Genomic DNA, 26,722 nt, shown 5'->3' with positions numbered 1-26,722 from the left:
ATATTTGGTCGCTTAACGATATTCAAATTACATGCCCCAAGACATACGGACAAGCATTTATTTTTTAGTTCACAAAAGTAGTTGTCCTACGCGGGGATCGAAACCGCGAAACGTCGCTTTTCGTAATCATTGGCGTGGTCATCTATACCACTCAGTTTACCGTGCAATCAAAATATATGGAGTCTTAGCCCAACTGTGGGAGGTTTACAGGCTGGTGTTGTTACTGTCATTACATTAATCTCAGTCATTAACTAATTTAGCTATGTTTATTAAAACACGTGTAATATCTTAAAGATTACGTAAGTTCCCAGTATCAATGTTTGTATAAAGTTTATAATGTAATAAACTATGCTATTTCTATTTAATCTTGCTGTTTATAATAGAAAATGAGTTGTCAATATGATATTATGTCAATCTTTTTGATCAGAAGTTTGTGTAAATTGGGCTTAACTAGAGAAATTGAAAATCAAACCATTATTAAAAAAAAAAAACAAATTCGGATTACCCGAAAATTCAAGCCAAGTGTATAAAAATAACAAACCTTCGTCATCAAATCAGTTTATACAATAATCCGCTTATGGGACTAACAAATAACGTGGCTTTCTATTGGTAAAATAATTTTCCAAAATCGATTGATTAGGTCCCAAGATTGCACTCACGCAAGGACACAAATCCACAAACTTAACCTCTAAATTATACCATTACAGATACATTATAATAACTATGGCGGATTGCCAAAATCATCCTATATTGTAAAAATAAATAAATAATCTAATTGAGACCAAATGAAAGCATCAAAAGTTGGCACGAAATTTCTTTATGCTATTTTAATTTCACTTGTTTTTTCATTTCCAAGGTTTTATTAGGACACCTACTTTCTCAATTTATAGTTGTTCTAGAATAGTTTTAATTGGCAGAATGTTAAGGCATTTAGAATTTTGCATGTTACCTCACGAACCAAGTAAATTGCAGTTTTAGTAAAGAGATGCCGTATCTTCGCCGTATATTCGGGCTCGCCTCTATAACTGTCAAAGTTTTACTTTTATAACTAGTGGTAGGCACTTAATACCAGTGGGATTTTCTGAAGGGATTACCGTGGCCCCGTTCCACGAAAGGCAAAGGAAGGAACATGGGTGGGTTTTAGTCAGTAGGAGTCTGACACTCCCTTCTGCTCAACCCAAAGTGGGAGAAGTTTTACGGGGATTAACGATTCGAAAAAAAGGCAATTCAAACATGAATACGATATTCCAAAGCATAAATGTGAGGGTTGTGAACTTCAAAAAACATGTTTTGTTTCATTTCGTTTCACGAATATTCTATTTGTTAATTTTCTCTTTATAATAATGCAATGGTTACAAATAAGGCTTGATTGTACATCCAGAAAGCCAGTTTTAACATCATCACAACGAGTACAGTTATCTGATAACAGTATCTAATATTGTCTGTTTATCTGAACCCTGATAACAGAGATAGTATTGTGTACATTTACTGAATATTTTTCGAAGAAATTAGGTATAAAACTGAAGCATATTAGGGTAGATATCTGTCGCGCTAGCGTGATTGTCTAGAAGGGTTTCCGCAGCCCCGGTAAACGAAAGGCAACGGAGCAAATTGGGCTTACTTAGGTCACGTCGCGAAACGAGTCAGAAGTGAATACATTTTTGCACTTGATTGTAAATATATTCCTTTTAGTATTTAATAAGGTTTGCTGCCTCAAATTTTCGATAATTCTTATAGATGTATGAATTTTGTCCTCATAAACAGGGACTTATCCTTGGAAGTTATTCCATGAATCAAAAGAGATGGGATCACGGTTAAAAACAAAAACGTAATGATTCGAGTGTGATAAAGATGTCGTCAAACAAAACATCTCAACTAAATAACATCCTTATTTGATTAAATATTTAATAAAACTCTAACGCTGTAACAATGTTATCTTTTTATCCTATTTGTTCACACTAAAGCCAGTGTCACAAATATTTGCTATACAATACTCCGTGGATATCATTTAATGTCTAGTACTTGACAAGTCTGGTTGCAATCATGCCGTATTACAATTATTTTGAGAAGAAGTCAGGTGACTTGAAGAGTTTAGCGGAGTATTTGAGGACTGATAAATATGGATTGAAAAGGTATTTATTATTTTTAAAGATGGCATTAAAAAAATATTTGATCTTTTGGCAGTTTATAATATCTCTAAGGCGGTCATTCTCAAGATACACTCGCGATCACATTCGTTTTCCATTTTCAAGCGACTTCAAAAGGAGGTTCTCAATTCGTCGTATTATGTTTTAAGTTGATCGATTAGAGGCTAAGCTACGCATGATACGGTCGGTCCGTGGATAGGTGATCATCTTTGTAATGACGAGTTCCTTCGTGTTTTGGAAGGCACGATAAATTGCAGGCTTTATTCAAGTTTGACAGATTGTACGGTAGAAACCAGAAAGTCTGGCAACCAGTCTGACTAAGGGGTATCGTGTTGCCCGGATATCTGGGATGAGGAGGTCAGATAGGCAGTCACTCCTTGTAAAACTCTGGTACTTAGTTGAATCCGGTTAGACTGGAAGCCGACCGTGACATAGTTGGGAAAAGGTTAGAATGATGATGATGTTTAACCTATGTTTTTTTTGTTACAGTGGCGACAGCATGTCGCTGAGTGCCGCCGGGAGCAAGCGCTCGGCTTTGTCGGCTTCCGACGCCGAGTGTTTTTCGCTGTGCCTGGGTGCCGGGCCTCTGTGGTAAGTGATAATAATAATTATGACAGTATAACACGAAAAAAAAACAGTACAACTTTCACCACTCCATAAATTTTAAATTGCTCGACCGATTCTTATCGCACATAATTTACCTTTAATGGAAGACATACTACATTGAATCCGCTCAATCCGTTCGGGAGCTATGATGGTACAAACCGACTGACACGTTACAATTATAGCGCTCTTATTTTTGAGTCGGGGTTAAAAATAAAGGCTAGTGAAAGTAATAGTAAGGGTCCTGAAAAGGTACTTTTTAATATTTTAGTAAACTGAATTTCTGTTAATTAAAATTTATTACGTAATAAATTAGGATGTAGCGTTACTTTCAAATGTTTGCATGAAGCCGTGTTTTGTTTAATCAATCGGACAGTAAAAATGTTCGCTAAACCGCATAATCATGGAACTAATTTCAGATACCATTTCCACACTTGACAGGCCTACGTATCATTATATAAATATGACCTCTTGAAACCGAATACACGTAAGCAATCAGCTAGTCAAAACAACTGCGTCATATAGGGAGATATAATCTCTTCACGTGACGTCACAGCTATGTAATAGCGTGATGTCTGAATGTGGGTAGCCTGATCATCGCTCCAAAGGTTTAAGATAAGATGGAGGAAAAGGTTTAAAAAGGTCGAGGGGAAAGAGGGTCGTATAGGTTATCGTTTCTGAGTCATAGGGATTGAATAGTTTCACCTGCGGAATAGAAAATAGATGGTCTTATTTTGTTTCTATTAAAATTAAAGCGATAATTCGACAGCATGGATAGGTGAGTGAGTGTGTGAGTCCTATGCCTTGCAGTAGGAGGACTAAGGCTGTTTATGATGATGATGGCAAATTACTGAACATGTAATGATGTGTAGGTGGTCCTGATGTTCCTGCTCACGGCTCAGCACCGCCCGGAGGGGTGAATGGCGGGGCCGCGAGCCCCGCTACCCCATCAACACCCACCCACGACGACAACAACCGTGAGTAAAACCTATTTAAAGAAACTCCTGAAGAAAGAACGGGCAAGAAAGTCCATATATGCCATATGTCCATAGTCATTCATTATCGAATTTTGGCGGTTCTTCTCTATAAGATGTATGAAATTTTTGGAAGCGTGCATCTAGAATCAATATTGTAACGTTTTGAAAGTGCCTGGAATGGAAAGCCCACTTGAAATTAAAACTTTTTTGATTTTGGGGCCCAATTCCGCTATTTGAAATTGCCGATAATTGTATTAAAATTACATTTTTTGTATTGTCCTAAGCATTTTCCAATGCATAAAACAATAATTGGTAATTTAGCACTGGGTGGCTTACTCACTGCCAATTCAATGAAGTGCCGCGGGTTTGATCCAAGCGTAGCACAGGCATTTCGACGAATACTGATCCTGAGTCTGGGTGTCTTTGTGCATGTGGCTTGAATAATTGTGAAAGCCCCCGCGACACAAGGTTTAAACTCCACAACGCGGAATTCGCTTTACAAATATATGCAGAAGGCCTATCTAGAGCATAAGCTATGACCAAGACTCTTACAAAAGAACGACTTTTAATTTCATACCTAATATTATATTGTTCGTTTTTGCAGGTGACTTGTTGAGCGCCTTACTATGGGCCAGCGCGAGTTCGCTCGCGAGCAGTGCGGAGAGTCTCGTCAGCGAGTCCCAGTCGCCCACCTATGGGCATCCCGCGCTACACCACCAGCGTCGGGAAGCGGTATGCATCCACTATATATGCTTCGAGATCAGAAAAACCAATTCGAATCGATTAAATATGTTTAAATATAAAGCCTGTCTGAAGATCCTTTAAAACGATTTTTTTTTTCGGATGCTCAAAAATGCTCAATCCGACTTAGCCTGTCGTTGTCAAATGCTAGATATAGGTAAATTATCCCTTGACCCATCTCTGATGGTTCACAACTGAATGGTTCTTAAAATAAAGCAACCGATTTTTATGATTGCAGGTTATCAGCAAGATCTTGGAGCGCAAAGACCGCCAGCCGGTTAAGATCGACTTCAAAATATTCTTGACCGAGAACACCGTGACTCGCTGGGAAGCGGTGAGTAACATATATATCAAATATTACTTATATTCATCTACATATCAAATGTGAGACGAATTCGCGAAACTGAGGTACAAAATATGCTTAAGAGAAACAAATTGGTTCGGGTACATATTACTTGACAAAATGCATTAAAGAAACAAATGGTCACAAATAAATTGAGGGACAAATGGACAAATTTATATCTCTCTCAACAAATTTATGACATTAACTGCAAAAAAGAGTATTCATATTTCGTTGTGAAACACTAAAAGAAGTATATATTAAATTACATTTAACGAAAGCAAGGTCTTGGTTTATTTTACACTTAAATTTCTATTCTTTTCGTAATGTTCCACTATAACTACACTATAGATATACACTAAAGCTACCATTTTAATGGGGAAAATAGGCAAATAACGTCCTACAAAATACAAATTAAGTGACAAAAATTGACAATTAATTGACGGATCTTAATCCAATGTCTACAATTACATTATCATCTTTCAAGTGCGCTAATAAATGCAACCTTTGCCACTCTGCGTGCATAAAGCATGCGTAATATAAGATACAAGTAGTACATGACTGATAACTGGGGTCATACAAGGGAAAGTGTTTTAATAAACAATTTATTATATAATGGCGTGTTAAGCAAATCCCAGATGTTAGGGTTCCGTAACTTTTTGAGGAACACACAACACTAGAAAGTGACAAACCGGCCTACACTACTGGCCGGTCGAAACCCGCGGTCGGTGTATGAAGGATTGCAACGCATTGCCATACACCGACACAAAAACGCGGATGACGTAGCACGGCGGTTCAGTTTTAGTCAGTAAGAGTCTCACACTACCCATTTCCTCTTCCGAGGGAGTGAATATATTTTTTTTAGCATTTCTTTATTTTTTGACTAGTAATATGCTTGTTAGCTTGTTGTTACTAGTTTACTTATATTATATCTTAGTGCATTGACATAAGATAACCTTTTGTTTTGTTTAAAAACATATAATTGTGTCACATGTATTATATAACCAGAGACACATATAAGATAGCTATTGCTTACAATATCATCATTTAAATATAAGTACCTACTGCTAGCCAATATGCCTTGTAAAAGTTGACACAACTGCAATAGCACTACCAAACGTGCAATGCGATTACAGTTCAATAGTATTCAAATCGCCCTAGGTTTTACCTAACCATAACAACTGTAAAAAATGTATGTATGACAGCTGGGACCCACAATTTAACGTGCCTTCCGAAATACGGAGGAACTCGTTATGACAGAGACCTACCGCGTCAAGCGTAGCTTAACCTCTGATCAAAATCAAAAGTTTTTATTTCAAATAGGCCGCTTTTCAGGCACTCTTAAACGTTACATTACTGACTCTAGTTGCACGATCGATCATCTTATGCAGTTATAGCTTAGCCACGAGCGCCTCATAGTGAACCTATGTGTATCTTGTCGTGTCAGGTGGTCCAGGCCGGCACGCTGTACCTGCGCATGCCGGGCGTGCTGGCGGCCGGCAGCAAGGAGAGCTTCATGCTGCTGCTCGACTTCGCCGAGGAGCGCCTGGGCTGTAACAAGTTAGTATCATAGTATCCTATAGAAACAATCAAAAGAAAACCATTTATTCGGCGCTATGACGCATATCCCTACTAATATTATAAATGCGAAAATAACTCTGTCTGTCTGTTACGCTTTCACGTCTAAACCACTGAAATGATTTTAATGAAATTTGGAACAGAGATAGAGTTGACCTTGAGAAAGAACATAGGATAGTTTTTATCCCTGACTTTTGAAGAGTTCTTTTGGAAACGCTATATAACCGACCTCGACGCGGGTAAAGCCGCGGGCGAAAAGCAAATACGCATTCAAAACAAAAGTATAGTTACTGGCACGGATCTAGAGCGCTGACTTACTATATTATTATAGTGTCGACCTGGAAACAGATTCTTAATTTACAACTTTAGAAAGCCCGTAACTTTAAAGACATTTTTCTAACTTCAGCTGCATCATTTGCGTCCTAAAGAGCCGGCCTGACCGCGCGACCATTCTCCGCACCTTCATGTTCATGGGCTTCCAGCTGCTAGCCCCCAACTCTCCGCTCATGCCGCAGGAGATCACCAACCCAGAATATATATTCTTACACTACAACATGCAGTAACTCCCAACCGAGTTACCCCCTAATCGGATATGTAAAGATATATACTCGTAAGATAGTTTGTCAAGGTTGAAACTTTCGAGTTGTTGTGACAACACTTTTGAAAAGACTTGTCTGAACATCTGTCTGTCATGTCTACTTTGAATTTGTGTGGACTTTGCTCAAGTCTTGCTTTCTAAAACATCTTTAAAAAATTGTTCACACATATTAAATGGTACGGACTCGTAAAATCGCTGCCTTCACCTTAATCTAAACTGGTGTGGATATTTGCTTGGTCTTGTAAAAACAGCTTTCAGACAAGCGTGTAAAGTTGAATTGAAAATGTCTATATCTAGGGTTGTCACAAAGCAGACGTTTTATATTTCCTTCATAGGAATTTAACGTCTTTTTCCGAATCGGGGGTAACTCGAAAGTTTCGAGATTGCATGTAGTAACGTTTAATATAGTAACAGTATTTGAAAAGTTGCACTTTTTCATATTAAATATTATCACTGGGCTTGCATAGTATGGCGTCAACAAGTCTGTAGAATTAGATTTTAGTAGATATATTATAATTGTATTAATAATTCGAATTCCTTTTTTTTAACAGCGAGTTTTTAACTCGAGATGAAATTCAAGGGATGAAGTGCCAACCCTAGTACAATTCTTCAATAGCGGGTTGTATTGATAAAAAAATTGAATTCGAATTAAATTAAATGTATTATTTCTACGATTTCAGCTTTGAAAATAACGCTCGTTTTATTTTTTCCATACAAAACTGATTATTGTAGAAATATTTTTTCTTCTTAAAGTAATTTTTTTAACTTGTTATTATTACTTATTATATTGTTATTGTAATTAAAGTATGTATTGTCGTCGTGTTTAATAATATTCACCCGCTCCGGGGTAGAGCAAAAAAAATATAAAAATGAAAAATCCAAAAAAAAAAGATTTGTAAAAATATTTCGGATTTTCCACCTTACAAGTCGGGACACTTAATTTTAAAACACCTTCTTATGGCAAGACTTGATTTTTTGCGACTAGCAACACTCGTTCGAAATATTTTTTTTATCGTTTGCGCATTTATGGTTGTTGTGTGAGAGATAATGGCCCTGAATGCGCTTTGTATCTTAGAATAAGTATAGTTATAATTAAGAGGTTTTATGTTAATATTTTAGTATTAATATTCTGACGATACAGAAATTATTTGTCTTCCAAAATGATTTTTCTCTTAAATCAGTCAAATTAAGTAAAGAGACTCATAATATACATAAACTCAAAAATTAAAATCAAACGATGGCGGGCTTATCAAAACAATATCTGTTCGATTCCCGCTTGTGGCAATTGACAATTTGCCTCATTAAAGAAAGCCATCTTCATAACTACATTAAAACCTTTGGCTGTATGAGAGAAACCTTCGCTCATTCATAACATCTTAAAAAAAAACACGCCAATGACAGTTCTTGCTTCAAAATCATGTCACTTAAAAAATCATTACACTGTGAACTGTCGAACGGAACGGTCGTGGATTAAAATAATTTCTGTATTATACCCTAGCCTACTTTCAACGGCGTTCGTCTCATTTTCTTTCAGTATTCTTCATATCCACCCTCCCACATAAGATTTTGTTCGTGAGACACGCCGTACGTAGTTTTAATTGTAAGTCTTATTGTATTAATTGATAAACAATTAAAGTTAATAATAATCAGTTGTTTTTTTATTTGTAGTACAGACCCCGCTCCTTTAATGTTTAAGTAAGTAAATTTTATTATAAGGTTGGATGAAAAAGCGAGTTAGAGCCAGTGGTTGGCAAGTCAATTCGATAATTACGGTCAGTCAGATTATTTGCTAATATCTATCAAGGCCCCCTTCCTTAGTGAATTGAGTTGGGCAAAAAATGGAATAGAATAAATTTCTTTGTAGGTCACTCTGTGGCCTGTGTATTGAGAGTGCCTGTGGATTGAGACGTATTTTGTATTAAAAGTTCATTTTTGGGTTACGGTACAAAAAAACATGAAAAATTTGGTGCCTGAATAATGAATAACAGTTAGGCATATTTGGAAGACGGAGTGATCTGGATTTAGCCGCACATATTAATTCAAATAAAGGGCTATGCTGGCTAGACAGAACTTTAGGATTCCTAAACGGTATTGCTTACACAGTTGATTAATAAATAAAAACAAATTGTACAACAATGACGCATTTAATTAATATAAACATTTCCAAAATTTTAAGTTTACAAATTAGGAAGCACTTTAAAATAGACATTAATTCTTTAAAATGTAAGCTCATGCGAATAGAATAAGATATTCATAAATTAACGACGATTATAATTATCATAAACATGCTCTCAAGCACATCTATATTTTTTTGTTTATTCAGCAATATGTCATTGAAAGGTTTCATTTTAATTGCATTATACACCTATCAATTATAAACAGATCAATTCATTTAAAAATCTTTGGAATATTCAGAACATGCTAGATTTTTATTATAACTTGCTCTTTTAGGTAAAAATTTCAATTTATTAAACTTTCTTTTGTACTGAACTTGTAACATTTTTCTTTCCTTAAAAAATATAATATAAACTACTTTGTTCATATAAACATTACAATTATAGGTGTATACCTACCATATAAGGCTCTAGACAGATGGACAATATTTCATCTGCAAATCCAACTGCAAATTGCTGTTACAGTGCAGTTAACACAACTGCAGTAGAACTGCAAACCAAACATGCAGTCCGTTTCCATACTGACTGCAATTGAATTGTATTCATAGTGCAATTTTATGTTGAATTGCAGTTTAAATGAGATCCGTCTGTCTAGAGCCTAAATTACAATCATTCTATGGGTGTAAACAGTTAAATACACAATGCATAGGCCTTACATAGTATTCATTAAAGAGATTCCACTCATTCTACAGCTGTATTAGATCGACACTGAGTAAACTGTCGGCCACAACGGACGCAAATCCTTTGTTTTTAAACCGACATCAAAAAGACAATTTATCTCGGAACTACTATCCTGATGAACCGATTTTGTTGATTCTTTTTTCATTAAAATAATGTGAATCTTATCAAGTTTTTATTGAAAGTCGATTGTATGCCTTGTTCTTTAAAAAATAATAGCTTTCTTTTTTTACTCAAATTACGACGATAGCGTCGACGGCGGTTCACAGGCAATCAAGCCAAAGCACAAAGACATCCAGACTCGGGACAAGCATTCGAGGATCATTATCTACTTAGCTAATAGGAATGTTTATCTTGTTACCAAGCAACGCATTACAAAACTTGGCCAGGGTCTCAACTCTCCACTCTTACTCTCTCTTACAATCTCTTATAAACCCTGAAATAATAACTAATATCTCCTTCCACCTGTTTCTCCGAAGGTATCTTCTCCTCATCAACGAGATGGAACTGCTGTTTGTCAATATTCGGGAAGAAGGTGTCACAATCAAATGATTTCTGTATCTCAGTCAGGTAGATCTTGCCGCAGTTTTCGTGAGTCATGGCCGCCTGAAAAGGTTTCATTGTTATTTCGATTTTTATGCATACATCTTAGGGTCGGGCTCTCGGGCCACCGGCTGCAACTACAAAACGCAGTCTATGGCATATTCACTATAGTTAGACGCATTTCATAATAAAGTAGCCACTTTACTTAAAATTAGCAACGGTTTAATCCCGCCTATTTTTATTAAAGAGACTCCCACATTAAGGCATTAATTCCTTGTGTCGCGGGGGGTTTTACAAACATACAAATGAGTGCACAAAGACACCCAGACTCGAAACAAGCATTCGTGGATCACGCAAATGCTAGTCCTACGCGGGGATCGAACCAGAGTTTGGCGTGGAGACCTTACCCGTGCCGTCGTAATTAGATCACAGTCTAGTAAAAATAAGGAAATTAACTCGTGCATGCTTACCTTGTATATTGAAGATCCGCCAATAACCCAAGTTGCCTCTATATCTGGCCTCTTCTCTATGTAGCTGATGGCCTCATCTAACCCCGGGACTACAATCACACCTTCCGGTACCTGTAATATACAGTATTTTTTTTATTCTTTACAAAAAAGGTTCATTGTAGAAAGTTTGTCAAAAAGACAGGTAGTCAGTGGGAATGTTTGTCTTTTAGAATACTGTGAAGAAAATGAGTGAGCTAGCATGGTCACTGGATAACTTCTTCGGAAGAAACCTGGACCTCTACACATTTCTATACATGAGGATACAGGTTTCAAGTAGTTTCAACATGCAATGGACTTGTTGATAATGTTAATTAAGCTTGTGAAGATTCAGTGAGGGGCATCTACCAGGGGCCATCCAACCTGGAAGCATGAAGATCAGAAATGGACTGAAAAAGGTCACAAAACTATGGTAATTTGGTTCCAAAAACATTTTGTTTATCAGATAACAAATAGACTTTGAGTTACACCAAGGTGTCAGCTTACTCTATTCTGAATTTGATTGAAATTGGTGCAGTCATTTAGACTAGGCAATGTACCAAACATACAGACGCACTCATACTTTCACTATTTTTAATGTGATTAGTAAAAATTGTCATATCTTACATTTTCCTTCACACTATCCACATTATGTGTCATAACTATATTGATTCTGTTGTCTAACGGTCTGTATTTATCAGGGATACAATCCCAGGTACGACGGCCCATGATGACAGCATTCACTTTGGTGGGGTCTGAGACTTGAGTTGTCATAGTTGTGAAGTATGCCATCTCCTTTCTGAAAACAAAATAGGACTGATAAGGTTTTGTCTTAAAATAGGTTGTATATAATATTTTATTCATGGAGGTTTACACAAATACACAAAATTATGTTTGTAAGAAGTAAAAGTTGCAAGATTATCTTAATAACTATGAATTACAACGGCCTTTTGGTCTATTGCAGACGATTTATGTAGTGGTGTCTGTGTTACAACGCCTTTCATGACTGAACAGAGTGATATGAGAGCGACATATCTCCTTATCTCTTATCGTAGTATTATCAATAATTATTCCTGTCTTCTGAACATGGATTCAGAATACTTATGCTGACTTCTTTCATCAAGTTCTTCTAAGCATGTACAAAATGAACACCAAAATGCATTACATTGATATGATAGCTAATACTAAGTATATTTCAATAAATTTTATACATAATATAGCTATTATAAAATAACACCAGCTTATTAATTGTAGGGGTTAACAAGTTGAATGGAAGTGAGGTATCTAACTTTCTTCACGATATAATTGAAACTTAACTGGTTACTAGCGGCCAAAATCTTTCTAGTCGTGACCGATTTATTTCACCGGCATATTGGCTATTTGGAAGTTAAAAGGAACTGAGAATATATAGAAGATCTTTAAAAACTTACTTTAAACGCCAAGGCAGGGTACCATTAGTTCCAATACCCATATTTTCGCAGGCAGCCGCGATCAAATTCAACTTAACTTTCGACATTGCGAAATAGTTTAAAGCACAAAATTCTTATTAAAATATCACACAACACCAAACTTTTACTGTCTCAAAGATCGACAGATAATTATTTAAGTAATTGGACAAAAATCAAACCGTTTTTCGCTAAAATAGAAATTGTTTTGCTAAGAAAAACATGTGGACAATTCACGCGCGAATTAGCTTTCAAATGAACGTCTTGTCAAACTTGACGGCGAGATAGACATAAGAAAAATAGAGATAATAAATTTTGGGGTCACAGTTCACGTTACGCAAAATCAATAGAGTTGTGAAATAATTTTAAATACTTAAACGACTTTGATAAGAAGACTAATTGTTTATTTATAATCTTTAGTAGGTACATAGTACATCTAGGTTTGTAGGAACAATATCGATAAAATTAGTTGGTAGGTATAGACTTTAGTCTCAAGAAATGTTGTGAAAACGTGAGGTTTTAGTTTTTTACTGAACATTTTACTGAATTTAAAATGTTTGGCATGGTTAAATGTTTACAACAAATCCAAAAAAACGGGTTGCGGAGTAACTTATTTGATTATGACGTCCGCCTGTTTTTGACAAGTAGGGTAAACATTCTGACTCAGATTTCAAAAATACAAAAAAATAAGGTCTACCCTACGGCGACGTATTTTATACACTACGACGAGCGTACACAGAGTATTTGTGTGCTGCGTTTGTTTTTATCTGGCAATGGTAGTGTTTTCGGCGTCCGGCGTCATCAACGCGCCGCCGTCACGGCAATGGTGCGTGTCAACCAATCATAATCTCTCAGAGTTAACTTTGAAATTTAGAAAAGTAAGTATGTCTGTCTGTTGAAGCAAAGCGAGATTGTGGAGTAGAGAAAAGGAGAAATTCTAATATCTTAGTGAAATCTTGAATTGTCATGTATATTTTTCTCTTAATCTCAGTTTTAGGTACTACACTTAAATGAATAGGTAGCCTTAATTATTGATGTATTTCGTTACTTTAATTACAAGTAGCAAATATCTAATTTAAACTGTTTACTGCCCTTTATGATCTAGATAAGTATATTTTACATCTGTTTTTATAAATTGACTGGACGCAATACTAAAATACAAAAAAAAATTGCCTCTAAAGGCTAAAATTCGAATTTAACTTACAGTTTACTAAAATCGATATTAAAATGTAACTAATTTAAATAAAAAACGTTTTCATTAAATAGATTGACTACACAAGTCCATAGACAAATAAAAAGTCAATAAAAACTCATTACAGCTTACCAATGCCTAGAATTAAAGTTAACTGCTTCAAAGATTTCTTTTATCACGTCTTATCTACTGTTGAAATAAATAAAGATTTTATAGCGCCATTTCGTGCACAATAAAACGAGTTTTAAGATCTTTATTTAAACTTACAACGTTACAATTACAAATGAATGAGAGTTTGCTAGTTAATCTTGTGATTTGGTTATATGATATGTTTTAAGTGAATAGTACACCAGAGGGTCTGAATTCTCTTATAATAGAACTATTGAAACCTTTTAGCCAGGATCTACGAAAACCATCGAAACACTTTATACTAAGTGTGTCCCCAACGAGATGGAGTACGAAAAAATATATGTACATACCTATAATCCACTTCTCTCGTAGCATAGTAAATATATAAAAACTGAGACTCAGTTATCAGGCGCTACGGATATAAACTTACAAATTAACGGGACCTATCATTTAGCCTCTTGATTTGAATTCAAAAATACATATGTCTGGCATAAAAAATGGTGTCTCAAGACGACCTATCATATTTGTCAATCATTACAATTGTCCAAACTATTTGTGGCATAAACAAAATAAATTCTGCCCAAGAATTATCCAGTCTACCATTACGGTAGCAAGGCTGCAATCAAATTGGTTAATAATCGTATATAATTAATCTATTGATAGTCGATCATATATGGTACGGCAGCCATTGTTGTTCCATTGTTCTTATAAACGCATTAAGGTTGACCACCCAAATAGCTAGAAGGTAATTAGTTAGGCTGACTCAGATTACAATGGGCTTGATGGCCGCTACGTAGTCAAGTAATATTAGGTATTGCGGTTGTGGAAAAGAGACGAGGCTAGACCGTGAAGCGCGCTATCACGCTCCCACAATTTTCAATTATATCTAGAATAGTTTTAAAGAGTCAACCTGGACCCCAATTTCGTTTTCCTCAATGAATGAATAGAAATTAGATTGAATTTGACACTATTCGCATTTTGCGTTTTCAAGCAAAATGCCCACAAAACTTTTGGAAATTCATGTTATTGACAGTGATGGTCGCTTAGGAAAATGCTCAGGACGATACAAATAGTGTCAGTTAATCCTGTTTCCATTAATTCCTCGGCCATTGTAATAACGGAATTGGGGCCCAGTGCCAAAGCAACCTGTGTCAAATGTAGGCCTAAAACGTGTTTGTTCTAATCATCGAAAGCATTTGATAAACTTATACAACGGTTGTGCGCAATTTTTTGTTTCAGTGACCGCTATTTTCAAGCCTACATCGTAAAAAAAAGAACAAAGTCACAAAAAGCAATGTATTAATACATCTTGACATTAATCAATGCTTTTAGTACTTAAACACAGTCTTAATACTCCCGCCAAATGTCATGAAAACTCCAGGCGGCCATCTTGCTGACGCCATTACACCATAAACAAAGAGGGACTGTTAAAAAAGGTTGGCATTGTTATTTTTATTGTTGCTACGGCTAGATTTATCTTGTTTATGCTTTCGTAAACGGATTTTGATGGGAAACAGGTGTTTGTAAAATCGAAGTAAGTAGTTACCTGTTGCAAGATAATGTATGCACGAACTGTTTTTTAGGCGATGCATTATGAAATGTGTTTGGTAAGTTTTTGTGCTGTTTTCTATTGCGTAGTCTTTACCGAATAAAATTTAATTTTTGTAGAAAAATTTTCCCGCATTTACGCAATCCTTGTATTGCGGGGATTTCGCAAACATTTAAAAAGATACCCAGACTCGGAACAAGCATTCCTGGAACGCACAAACGCTTGTCCTACGTGGGTATCGAATCCACGACACGACGCGCCCTATGATTTTGGCTTGGTAACCTCTACCACTTTGCTATCCGTGTATTAAGTGAGGTTAGAGTTGAAGAGCCAAAAATAGGCAAATAATGATAACAAGACGATTGTTCTAAAATATGCGCATGCGTATACATAAATAGAATACATAAAAAACATACCTGTTCTATAGTTTTAGTTACAATAGAAACACCCTTTTTCCCAACATCAAATAAGACGACCTATTCGATAACTTATTTCATGTCTTTTTAACCTCAAACCTTGCGAGTGGATAACTTACTCACGAAAAGAGTTTTAATTTGCGTTCTAAATTGCATTTAATCATTCTATATTCACCTTCGGTTCAATCAAAATCGGTTCAGCGATTTAGCAGTTAAAATGATTTAGATATTAAATATGCTCGTATTCCTGCCATATACCTATGATGCATTCCGCTTCGTCAAGCACGAATATCCCGTATCAATTTCTATCTAGTTTGAATACTAATAATAAATAAATTTGTCTGTCCGTTTGACTCCCACAGACTGTTTTTAGATATCGCCATCTAACCTATTACCTATTGTTAGGAGTCCCTACTCAAAAGTAAAAACGGCATCGCTGTCTATCCGTCTGACACAAGGCTGTATCTCATTAATCGTGATAATTAGACAGTTGAACTTTTCACCGATGATGCATTTCACTATTACAATAAATACTTTAAAAAAGGTTAATTTGAATATTAAACATGAAGTCTGTAGACTGAGTTGTCCCAGGAAACGTTTGTGTTGTATACTTACATTTTTTTCTGAATATATTTTGAAGAATACCTAGTAATGCCTACCAATTTATACATAATTTATATTAAAAAAAATACTCTCAGTAGTCTGACAATTGAACAAGGCACTTTTAAACTAGCTGTTGGCCGCGACTTCGTCCCCGTGGGTAGAAGATATAAGTTATGATTTATAACTGCCCTGTTTTTTTCACATTTTCCATTGTATCTTTGCTCCTATTAGTCGTAGCGTGATGGTTTATAGCCTAAAGTCTTCCTCGATGAATGGTCTATTCAACACAAAAAGAATTTTTCAATTTGAACCAGTAGTTCCTGAGATTAGCGCGTTCAAACAAGCAAACCAACAAACTCTTCAGCTTTATACATTAGTATAAAGAATACTCATATGTATACGGTTTATATAAAAAAATACTCTCAGTAGTCTGACAATTGAACAAGGGATAATTATTTTAAATATGCACAGAAAATTTCAGGAGAATCGGTCAAGCCATTTCGGAGGAGTTTATCTACAAACACGACAATCATACTTATTAGCAGATAATTTTGATAAATACCAGACCAGGTCAGGAAACATTGCTAGTCTCCCACGATTCCTGCAACACTGGCGACAGCTGATTCGCATCGCTGAATATCGTTCATTACCTATGACGTCTGCACCTGCATTTAATGATATTGGTCCTATATTTATTTACTATGTGATTCTGTGTGTAAGATTTTCCTGATGTTGACGGTACGCCTTATCTATGCTAATATTATGAAGCTGAAGAGTTTGTTTGTTTGAACGCGCTAATCTCAGGAACTACTGGTTAAATTGAAGTATTTTTGTGTTGAATAGACCATTCATCGAGGAAGGCTTTAGGCTATAGACCATCACGCTGCGACTAATAAGAGCGAAGATACAATGGCAAATGTGGTAAAAACAGGGCAGGTATAAATCATAACTTATATCTTCTAACCACGGGGACGAAGTCGCGGGCAACAGCTAGTTTATAATAATTGGATTCTAGTTTTTCTTTTAGGCAAATTTTATTGTTTATCATACTTTAATGTTTTAACACTTTCATTACCACTACGATTTTCACAATGATTTCTCAGATGCCGCCTACATTTTACGTTGGACTCGCTAGGCGAGTCGCTGGCACTGCAACATGAATTGCATCGACTCGCCTCGCGAGTTCAGTGGCGTTGGGTTAGGGTAAAAACAATGTTTTGTTATTTTTGTGGCCGTGACAGTCTACGTTGCCTGTTTAACGCAATTAAAAAGTGTTTAACTAATATACGATGTAATTTAACATATAAAAATGGACAGAAACACTGCAGATAAAAGAAAAGGTATGTTTGTTTCGTAATTTATGCTGTGGTTGTCAATCTTATAAATAGTGGTAATTGTTTAGGTTATATTTTGAATATTTAATATTGTTTTATAAACAGGTTGTTTTTAAATATAGTTTAAAAGACAGTAAAGTTTTAAAATGTTTTTGTGAAGTTTCGAAGAACGTTAATATATGTTATGATTATTCAATTTGTTATGTTTTAAGTAAAATTACATTTTGAATACGTTCGAAATTTATTAAGAACATAAGACAGCACCTGCGCTATCGCCCACCCTTCAACGCTTCCTAAGTGCATTAGCTGTGATGAAGAAACGGCGCAACAAACTCCCCAGCAGCACGCTGCCACAATATAATACAAACTAATTACATAAATACATACATGAATTGAATATGAAGGAAGTATTCCAGTAGTCCATTCCTTTGCCTATTTAATAACACGAAATTCGAGCCCTACAAGATGTAGAACACAATCCGCCGTTGTTTTGCAAGTGAATGTGACTTGGTAAAATGAAAATAAAAGTATCTATCATAATTATATATGTTTCATTAATAAAAGTTTGAGATTCTATGTCAGTGAACTCGCCTAGCGAGTTCAAGGCATTGCAGAATAGTTTATTTTCTTTCGATTATAAACTGCGTCTGCGCACCCGGCCCACCACGTAATTCTTTAGATTAGGGTATATTTGGTCTTCAGTATTATTTTAAGCAAAAAATACACATGCATTTTGGAAAAAAACAGCAAACTCATTGAACTCGCCAGGCGAGTCTACGGCACTGGGATAAAATTTACGTGGACTCTCCGGGAGAGTCGGTGGCACTGAACGTGTTAATCACGCGTGTTTATCGGGATTGCCACACTAGTTTTGGACCCAACCGGAGCCCTAATTAGTTGGCGTAGAGTCAAGAGGAGTAACTTAATGATTTCCCATTCGGAAAAGAAAAGAGACAACAAACGGAAAGAACTACGCAAAATATGTTTGTTTTTAAATAAGATTGTTTATGATGGGCATTTATGAGCTGGGAAAGGCCCCCACTTTTCTTTGGAACCTTTCCGTCTATTGCACTTTCTAGCCACGTTCGTCCTGCATATCTGTCAAGATCACACCACCTTCTCCTGGGATGACCTCAATGATGATGTCCTTCCTCCAAGTAAGTCTATACTTAATAATTTTATAAAACACTAAGCTAGGGAATTACTGGTCCGATTTCAAAAACTCTTTCAATCAATAGAAACAGATCAGCAAATATAAATGATACAAAAATGGGGATATATTATATTATCACTTTTTTATGTAAATCATAGCCACGCAGACGAAGTCATAATATTATATTGTAAATATATACCTACAACCTTTATAAGTAGGTATATATAAGTATGCTACAGTAAGTTTCCCAAAAGTAAAATAAAGATAAAAATCTTTGCACTGGTTATTTTTGCTATTTAATTCCGCCTTAACCTAATTCAATCCAAATAAAGTGAAGTATTTAATACCGCGGCCATGTCTGGTACTTTTCCTTTTATTTTATCTGACAGCCAAAGCGTTACGACATATTTATTTTAGGTCTTATTTAAGGATATTGAAATATGGCCGCCGCTGCGTTTTATATAAACAACTCTATAATTAAGTCATTTGCATTCGCTTTATTAACATTTTGCTATCGTTAATGAGAAAGTGATTTACTTGTTAATAAACAATAAAGAGCGCTTCTTAAAAATCTGATGTGATAATCTATTTTGACCTCCTTTCTATTAAAAAAATAAACTGTCAAACAAAAAAAAAGATTGATGAATCTTCGCGCCAAAATAAACGTCACTTTCAACCGCGCAACGGCTAATTAAAAAACAAAAACATGAAAAATTAATCGCGTTCCAATTTACGAATAATGAGAGCATAATTCGATATTTTTATCCGACGTTTTTCGGTTTCAGTGGCAAGGATAATAAGTGAAAGGGATGGGTGATGTAATTTCTTTGCGGTTAGACAAGGACCGCGCTATTGTGTACTTTCTCATATAGATTTGTTGAAAGCTGCGATACTATACGTTCAGCGTTCAGTTTTCAGGGAGCGTTTCGCGAGAGACGACGTCGCGTCGAGTTTTATCGGAATTTTCGCAATTTAATACATGTGATTTATAAAAAAAACTAGCCATGTCTCTTGGGGGTGATTTTCGAAAAGATATAACCTTAACGAGGGTTCGGTCTCGTTATAATGGTTAAATGTGTAAAAAAATCCCTTTTGGACATCAAAACAAACTCGGTTATTTGATTTGATGGAATTTTGTGCGTATATATTTGTGTTGTAAATATTGATACCTTTGCTTCAGTGAAACGTTATTAAAAAAAAACAAAGTGCAATGTGATGTGTCGTTCGGAGAATCGATTTTGAATTTGGAATTTTATTGACAGGTATGTTTTCGATTACATTTTTTATTCCTTTTTTGTTTATTTTATAACGTCAAATGTAACTTAGAACGACCTTGTTTTGTTTCAATATTATTTTTGCTACGCAAGAAAATAAACAGATTCAATATTATTAGCACATGCTGATAACGTCTTAGATAAGTGTTATTTGCACTGATTTATCAACATATTCATAATTATGTAAGCTAGGTAATACATACGGAAAATTATAAACTAAATGGCTCATATTATCCACGCATCGATCCATAACATAATTAACATTAAAATAGGTAAACGCAGAATGTTATAAACAATGGTTATTTACAAATCCTTAGTAATATTATAAAAGGTTAGGCTGTAGAGGGTAATCTAAGGATCTTCTAAACTGATTTTGACCGATTTTTTTTTACGAATAGATAGCCATATTAGTATAGTGTCATAGGCTATTATGTTTAAAAAATATATTAATGGAAAAATACCGCTCAAGGGAGAAATCTCGAGTCTCCTAGTATTTTTAATATTTCTATATTATTAAAGGGAATCGTTTTTTTTTATCATTCAAGTAGGTATCTAATGTTTTCGAAAACTCTATAAAGGTATCGAAAATATATTATCAATTTAATCTTACAAATATTATAAACGCGAAGATTCGGAAGAAATTTGGTACTCAGATAGTTTATAACCTTGATAACAGGTAACACATTAGGATAGCGTTTATCCCGGCGGAGCCGCGGGCAACAGCTAGTTCAGTATTGTATCCAAGGACTAGCTGATAATAGGTTTCATATTTCTTTTATTCATACTGACTGTTTGACACAGTTAATTTATTTCTTGTATATCAGGTTAGGTTAGGTTCAAAATCCCATGTGTGTCTAGACAATTCTAGATCATCTACACATTATCTTAGCCTTTTCCCAACTATGTTGGGGTCGGCTTCCAGTCTAACTGGGTGACGCTAAGTACCAGTGTTTTACAAGGAGCGACTGCTTATCTGACCTCCTCAACCCAGTTACCTAGGCAACACGATACCCCATAGTCAAACTGGTTGTCAGACTTTCTAGCTTCTGACTACCCGTAACGACTGTCAAAGATGTGTGAATAACAGCCGGGACCCATCATTTAACACGCCTTCGCGTTATGTCATAGATTACCCATCCATTAACCGACCGTATTAAGAGTAGCTTGACCAGTGATCGATCAACTTGTGCAGTTATAGTTTAGCCACGAGCTCATTTAGCAATTTTCGATCACAACACAAAAAAAAAACATCAATTGTATGTGAATGACATTCCTTCTCGGCAAGTGACGTGACTTTGACTTGTCAGTTCAATACATTTGAGGGAACTATCGGCGTTAATGTTCTTTTGTTTAAGTAAGTAATACCTCCTTAGTCCATCCCTAAGCGATCAATTTTATTGCGCAATACAAAATGTAATGATCTAGTCAAATACGCGGGGCGCACGTGGCCGCGTGGCAATCGTGAAAATCGGAAATCGCAAAGGATTGAGAGGTTTGGGAGAGAAAGGGGGAGGGATTTGCCCAGCAGTGGGATCTAAAACAGGCTAGATAAAAAAATACTCCATCACTAGTAGTAAAAATTGCTTTTATTGTGTATTAAAGTTTCCGTTCTTAATCACAAAATTAAGTATAATAAGTATTTTAATATTTCTTGGTACTCACTTCTGATTTATTTTAGGAATTACAGTATCAAAATCGATTATTGCGTTCTAAAATTAATCGTAATACGTAAAGATTTTTCCAAGTACATAATATATCGTTCTCCCGGGTACAGGCCTATCCTAAATCCATAAAGATTTTATAGTAATCCGTCTAGCCTTACTCAACTATGCTGCGATCGCCTTCCAGTCTCGAGGGATGCGTCTAAATAACAGTGTTTTACAAGGGACTGCATCACGATACCTCGGTAAGACTGGTTGTCAGACTTTCCGGCTTCCGACTACCCATAGCGACTGTCCAAGATTTGCAAATGACAGACAAATCCCACGAAGGTGCTTTCCGAAACAAGGAACCAGTTATTAAATCAAAGTTTGTATGATAAGTATGATTTATCGGGATTGCCCGACTAGTTTTGAACCCAACCGGAGTCCTTAATAATGAGCTGAAGCGGCGGGATCACGAGTCCAACTGACCACAATAATTTTAAATCTTATGGGTGGGCAAAAATTTCATTAAGTCGGTTGCTAAAATTCGTATTATTGCAGAGCTCCTATACTCACTTGACAGATTACTAAATAGTTACTACCTTGATAGCTCCAGCATCAAATCAGCTGCATAACGTTACATTGCCAGGCAAAATGCTAGTCAAACTAGAAAATGGGCTAAATTTAACTAACAAGATTTGACAAAAAACAGGTGAAAATAAAGTCCCAAGAAATTAAGATTCTTAACAGTTCAGTATATCTAGAAAAAACTGCATTTCAAAACAACAGAAACCGAAAACTCGAACACCTTCAAGAATAGCCCCGAAAATCGAACTATTATGATAACATTCTCCCAACAAAATGAGGTCCCACATTGCTTAGCATACCATTGCGTTTAACCATCAAACGTTTCTAAAACATTCGCCCGGTGACGTATACAAACACAGCAATGTAATCAAAACATAGATTTCTTTACGAGTGACGTAAACCAATAATCTTCGGTCTATTTCGTGACTTACCTAGTGTGGCTATGAATAGAAACCTCTTTTTGTATGGTGTAATCGTGGAACAGAAGAGTCGAAGGAACTGCATTGCTATAGTAAGTGAGCCAATGTCGCCAAACAGATTATATTCGGCAGGATTGCGCCAGTTCTGCATGCAACACCTCCGCAACTGCAAGTCTATGTTTAAGAGGTTTGGAGAGCCTCTGGATTTATTGGAGTTATGAAGCCTATTGAGATAACCGACATACGATTGTGTACAGCTAAATGTCACTCTCAAGCTGTCCTTGTAATAGTCTCCCACGCTAAACTCAAAGTGCACGTGTCACGAGTTCGATCCTCGTCTAGGACAAGTTTTTCTGTGATCCCTAAATCCTGGTTCTGAGTTCAGGTGTCTTTGTGCATCTTACTTGCTTATGAAACTCCGAATTAGAATGCCACTTTCCTAAGTACAATTATTCGATTCGTCTTCTAATTCTTGTTAGTCTATAAGAAAAAATAAAAAAAATATTATAATTATACCATATCAGTATCACAAGGAAGTACTACGGCAGAAAATAATTTCTACAAGAATCTATAGTTAAAAGATGCTTGGATCCTACATAGCTACCCGGTGTTAAAGAGACCACTATTGCGCCTGAAAAAGGTACATTTGCATCCAAACCAAAGATTAAACTTTGGCTACAGATTGAACCGTCACAGTCTTACTTTTTTCCCTTTTTTTTAGTCTAGTACCCACCTGAGGCAAAATCGAATGCTATCGAAATAGTAATCGTATGGAAGAATCACAAATACGGTATTCGACAAAAATCAAATTTGGCCGTTTAGCATAATTGTAAAAAAAACTAGCTGTTGCCCCCGACTTCGTCCGCGTGGTTAGAAGATATAAGTTAGGAATTTTTGAACGGAAGATGAATATTTTACCCATTTTTTCCACATTTTTCATTGTATCTTCTCTCCTATAAGTCGCAGAATGATGTTATGTAGCCTAAAACCTTCCTCGATGAATGGTCTTTTGAACACAAAAGATTTTTTTCAATTTGAACCTGCAGTTCCTGAGATTAGCGCGTTCAAACAAACAAACTCTTCAGCGTTATATATTAGTACTAGCTGTTGCCCGCGACTTCGTCCGCGTGGGTAGAAGATATAAGTTATGATTTATACCTGCCCCGTTTTTTTCACATTTTCCATTGCATCTTCGCTCCTATTAGTCGCAGCGTGATGGTTTATAGCCTAAAACCTTCCTCGATGAATGGTCTTTTGAACACAAAAGATTTTTTCAATTGGAACCTGTAGTTTCTGAGATTAGCGCGTTCAAACAAACAAACTCTTCAGCGTTATATATTAGTATATAGAGTATAGATATAAACCGACTAAATAGATTAACATTTGGTCTGGAGTCCAGGACAGTATTGAGTGCTAAAAGTGATCGATAATAATATACGTAGGATAAATTCATAGCAATCTGCAAACATGCACTCATAGTTTTAATGAGTAAAGTTTGATCGAGACTACGACCAGTGCAGTTTATCGTAGGAAGTACTTTTCAGGAAGTGTTAACGTTTATGGACAAGGTTTGAACGTTTGGACTGATAGTTAGTACCTTTTGTTACCTCGTTGACTTGTAAAATGTCATTGTCGTCTGGAGAAAAAGAGATATTTTAGAATGACACTCATGATTTCAGTGATTTGCAATTTGATTAGTAGTAGACAGTAGTAGTATCTACGTAGGCTGTATTTGCCGCTTCATGGTTGAGCAAAGATCGTAACCCCCGTTAAATTTGGTAACCCAAGCCCTAACCACCCCAATTTGTCTTCGCCTCCCGTTCAATTTAGTTCTCTTTGCCCGAACTGTCGTCCGATTATAGGACCCACGGCGGGGGGCCACATTCGGTGGTATGGATGTGGTCCCAATATGAGGCGAGAAGTCCAACGTTGGCCTCCACACAACACGAAAAATGACCCACCAGCTCACACAGGCCGGTGGAAACCCGCGGTCGGTATATGAAGGATTGTATCGCATTGCCATTCAAACGCCGGTGCAGGTTTACTCAGTAAAAATCTGACATTACCCATTACCTCCCGCGAGGGAGTGGGTGTCCGTGAGGATTCTCCCGCCTTACCAAGCTCTGAGCCCTGCCTCGCTTCCCATTTGCCCTCCAGTGCAAACCCTCAATGACCTAAAAGTTCCTGAAATAATTCCCAAATTATCTTCTTAAACACTTTTTTTAAGAAAATTCTTAACTTGTACTTCAACAAAATTATGACACAACAACGACTTAATTAATTTAAATTTCATTACGAACTTCTGGTAATTGCATTTCATTCTCATTACTCGTGGAAACCGAACTACAAAATTAATTAAACCAACATTTTAAATTAGTTCGCTTTGGTACATTCATCTAAAGTCTTGCAAATTTAAAATCGTATCACGTACTGCAACTCTTCGGGGACCTTTCCACAGTTCCGGGGCACCTAAAATGGTTGTTTAGCAGAATCATAAAATGATTCCTTAATTTACTTATTTCTTTTTCAAATTTTTTTCGACTAAACTTAAAAATAATGTAAACTTAAAAAATAAAATTATATGACCTTCATTCGCTAGTAAAACAGTATAAAAAACTAGTCAAAAACAGGAGTTTCATTATTGCCACAATTATTTCTGACAGTATCTTGTAGTACATTTGGTATTATAATGTTCTATTTACGAAATTTTATCAACTAAGAATCTTTTCATCTAATAAAACGCTAGTTTTCTCAATGTCTTACCGCGGTAAATATAAATATTTTTGCATAACAATTTCAGTATCCCATTCCTAGTCAAAGATTGGCATTGGACTCCAAAATATTCTGTTCCAAGCAAAAGGGCTTGATTTTGAGCTGCTGACCAGTCACCAGCTTTTCCCAATCTATACTAATATATAAAGCTGAAGAGTTTGTTTGTTTGAACGCGCTAATCTCAGGAACTACTGGTTCAAATTGAAAAAATATTTTTGTGTTGAATAGACCATTCATCGAGGAAGGCTTTAGTATAAACCATCACGCTGCGACTAATAGGAGCGAAGATCCAATGGAAAATGTGAAAAAAACAGGGCAGGTATAAATCATAACTTATATCTTCTACCCACGGGGACGAAGTCGCGGGCAACAGCTAGTCAAATATAAAATTTAATACATTCCAAGCAAACCTTGCTATCATATTATGATTCTGCCAAAGCACCATTTTAGCTCCCCCGGTAAAAAACCATAGGTTTTACTGTCGGTATTCAAATTGATGGCTAATTTGATTGATGAAGGGGAAAGGAGTTGCCATTGTAATTTTGTTACTTGGGCGGAGTATGGAGTCGACATGAAGGTAAAGTTTTAGATGTGTTTTTGTCGTACATGTATTTATTTGATGTAGATAAACGGCCATGTTTAAATATAGGATGAAATTGAAAAGCGTTACAGAAATGGAATTAAAATTAAGTTGTTTTTTTACTAAAAATATAAATAAAGACATAATTTAGTGTTTATTATTTAAGAAAAAATACCCAGAAACGTTAAGAATTATTTTTGCGATTAAATTTAGGCAGCACTCGAAACTGTGACTGTACCAGCTGTGGAGTCAGGCTGGATATACATAGTTGCAAATAAATTATTACGTATTGTAAATTATTATAAAATGTATTTAGAATCTGCTCTTGAAAAGGCGTTTGTCCATTAGTGTCGCAGTCACAAGCTTTTAATTATACCTCGATTAAGAATAAAAGAATATATTCAAAAAAGTACTATTCAATAAAACATGACAACAAAAAAAGCCCAAATAATATTTACAAAAATGTGTAGAAAGTAATTTTTTGTGAAATTGTTTGAAAATGAATGTCACAATGTCTTGAAAAATGTTAAAAATATATCAAATATTCTAAAAAAAAAAAAAAAATCACCTTCGTCAATCCGAACTTGACAATGAATAGAGAATTGGTGATATCCGATAGATCAATAGCGTCTCTGATTGTACTATTCAGTACTATTAAAAAAAACATGACAACAAAAAAAGCCCAAATAATATTTACAAAAATGTGTAGAAAGTAATTTTTTGTGAAATTGTTTGAAAATGAATGTCACAATGTCTTGAAA

General features: G+C 35.7%; 2 protein-coding genes and 1 pseudogene across 3 annotated transcripts in view; 2 read left to right on the top strand and 1 right to left on the bottom strand.

Annotated features, from left to right (window-relative positions):
• The first annotated feature begins 2,007 nt into the window (after window positions 1-2,007).
• LOC113504171 lies at window positions 2,008-7,614 on the top strand (annotated as a pseudogene).
• Window positions 7,615-8,492: 878 nt separating this feature from the next.
• Window positions 8,493-12,598, bottom strand: LOC113504172 (dihydrofolate reductase). 2 transcript variants are annotated; one of them, XM_026886337.1, is made up of 4 exons: window positions 12,295-12,598; window positions 11,492-11,663; window positions 10,850-10,960; window positions 8,493-10,442 (listed from the first exon to the last, which is right to left on the bottom strand). In XM_026886337.1, the coding sequence occupies exons 1-4, from the start codon at window positions 12,378-12,380 to the stop codon at window positions 10,254-10,256; spliced, it is 558 nt and encodes a 185-aa protein (XP_026742138.1). In that variant the 5' UTR covers window positions 12,381-12,598; the 3' UTR covers window positions 8,493-10,253. The 2 variants fall into 2 exon arrangements, with proteins under 2 accessions (XP_026742138.1, XP_026742139.1); XM_026886338.1 differs by lacking the exon at window positions 12,295-12,598 and adding an exon at window positions 11,806-11,867.
• Window positions 12,599-19,268: 6,670 nt separating this feature from the next.
• LOC113504265 (diacylglycerol kinase 1-like) overlaps window positions 19,269-26,722 on the top strand; it is a 118,082-nt gene continuing 110,628 nt past the window's right edge. The window contains exon 1 of the mRNA XM_026886481.1: window positions 19,269-19,947. The gene's annotated coding sequence lies outside the window, so the exon portion shown is untranslated. The remainder of the gene's footprint in view (window positions 19,948-26,722) is intronic.

Source organism: Trichoplusia ni, chromosome 21 (genome assembly GCF_003590095.1).
Source record: "Trichoplusia ni isolate ovarian cell line Hi5 chromosome 21, tn1, whole genome shotgun sequence".
NCBI classification, from domain to species: domain Eukaryota; kingdom Metazoa; phylum Arthropoda; class Insecta; order Lepidoptera; family Noctuidae; genus Trichoplusia; species Trichoplusia ni.
This window is presented reverse-complemented; position numbering and strand designations above follow the sequence as displayed.

Excerpts from the sequence above, each read along its gene's own strand:
- LOC113504172 (XM_026886337.1), bottom strand. The coding sequence starts at position 12,380 with ATGTCGAAAGTTAAGTTGAATTTGATCGCGGCTGCCTGCGAAAATATG. Across the intron at positions 11,664-12,294 it reads ACCCTGCCTTGGCGTTTAAA|AAAGGAGATGGCATACTTCA; the intron begins GTAAGTTTTTAA and ends TTTTGTTTTCAG. Across the intron at positions 10,961-11,491 it reads TGGATAGTGTGAAGGAAAAT|GTACCGGAAGGTGTGATTGT; the intron begins GTAAGATATGAC and ends TGTATATTACAG.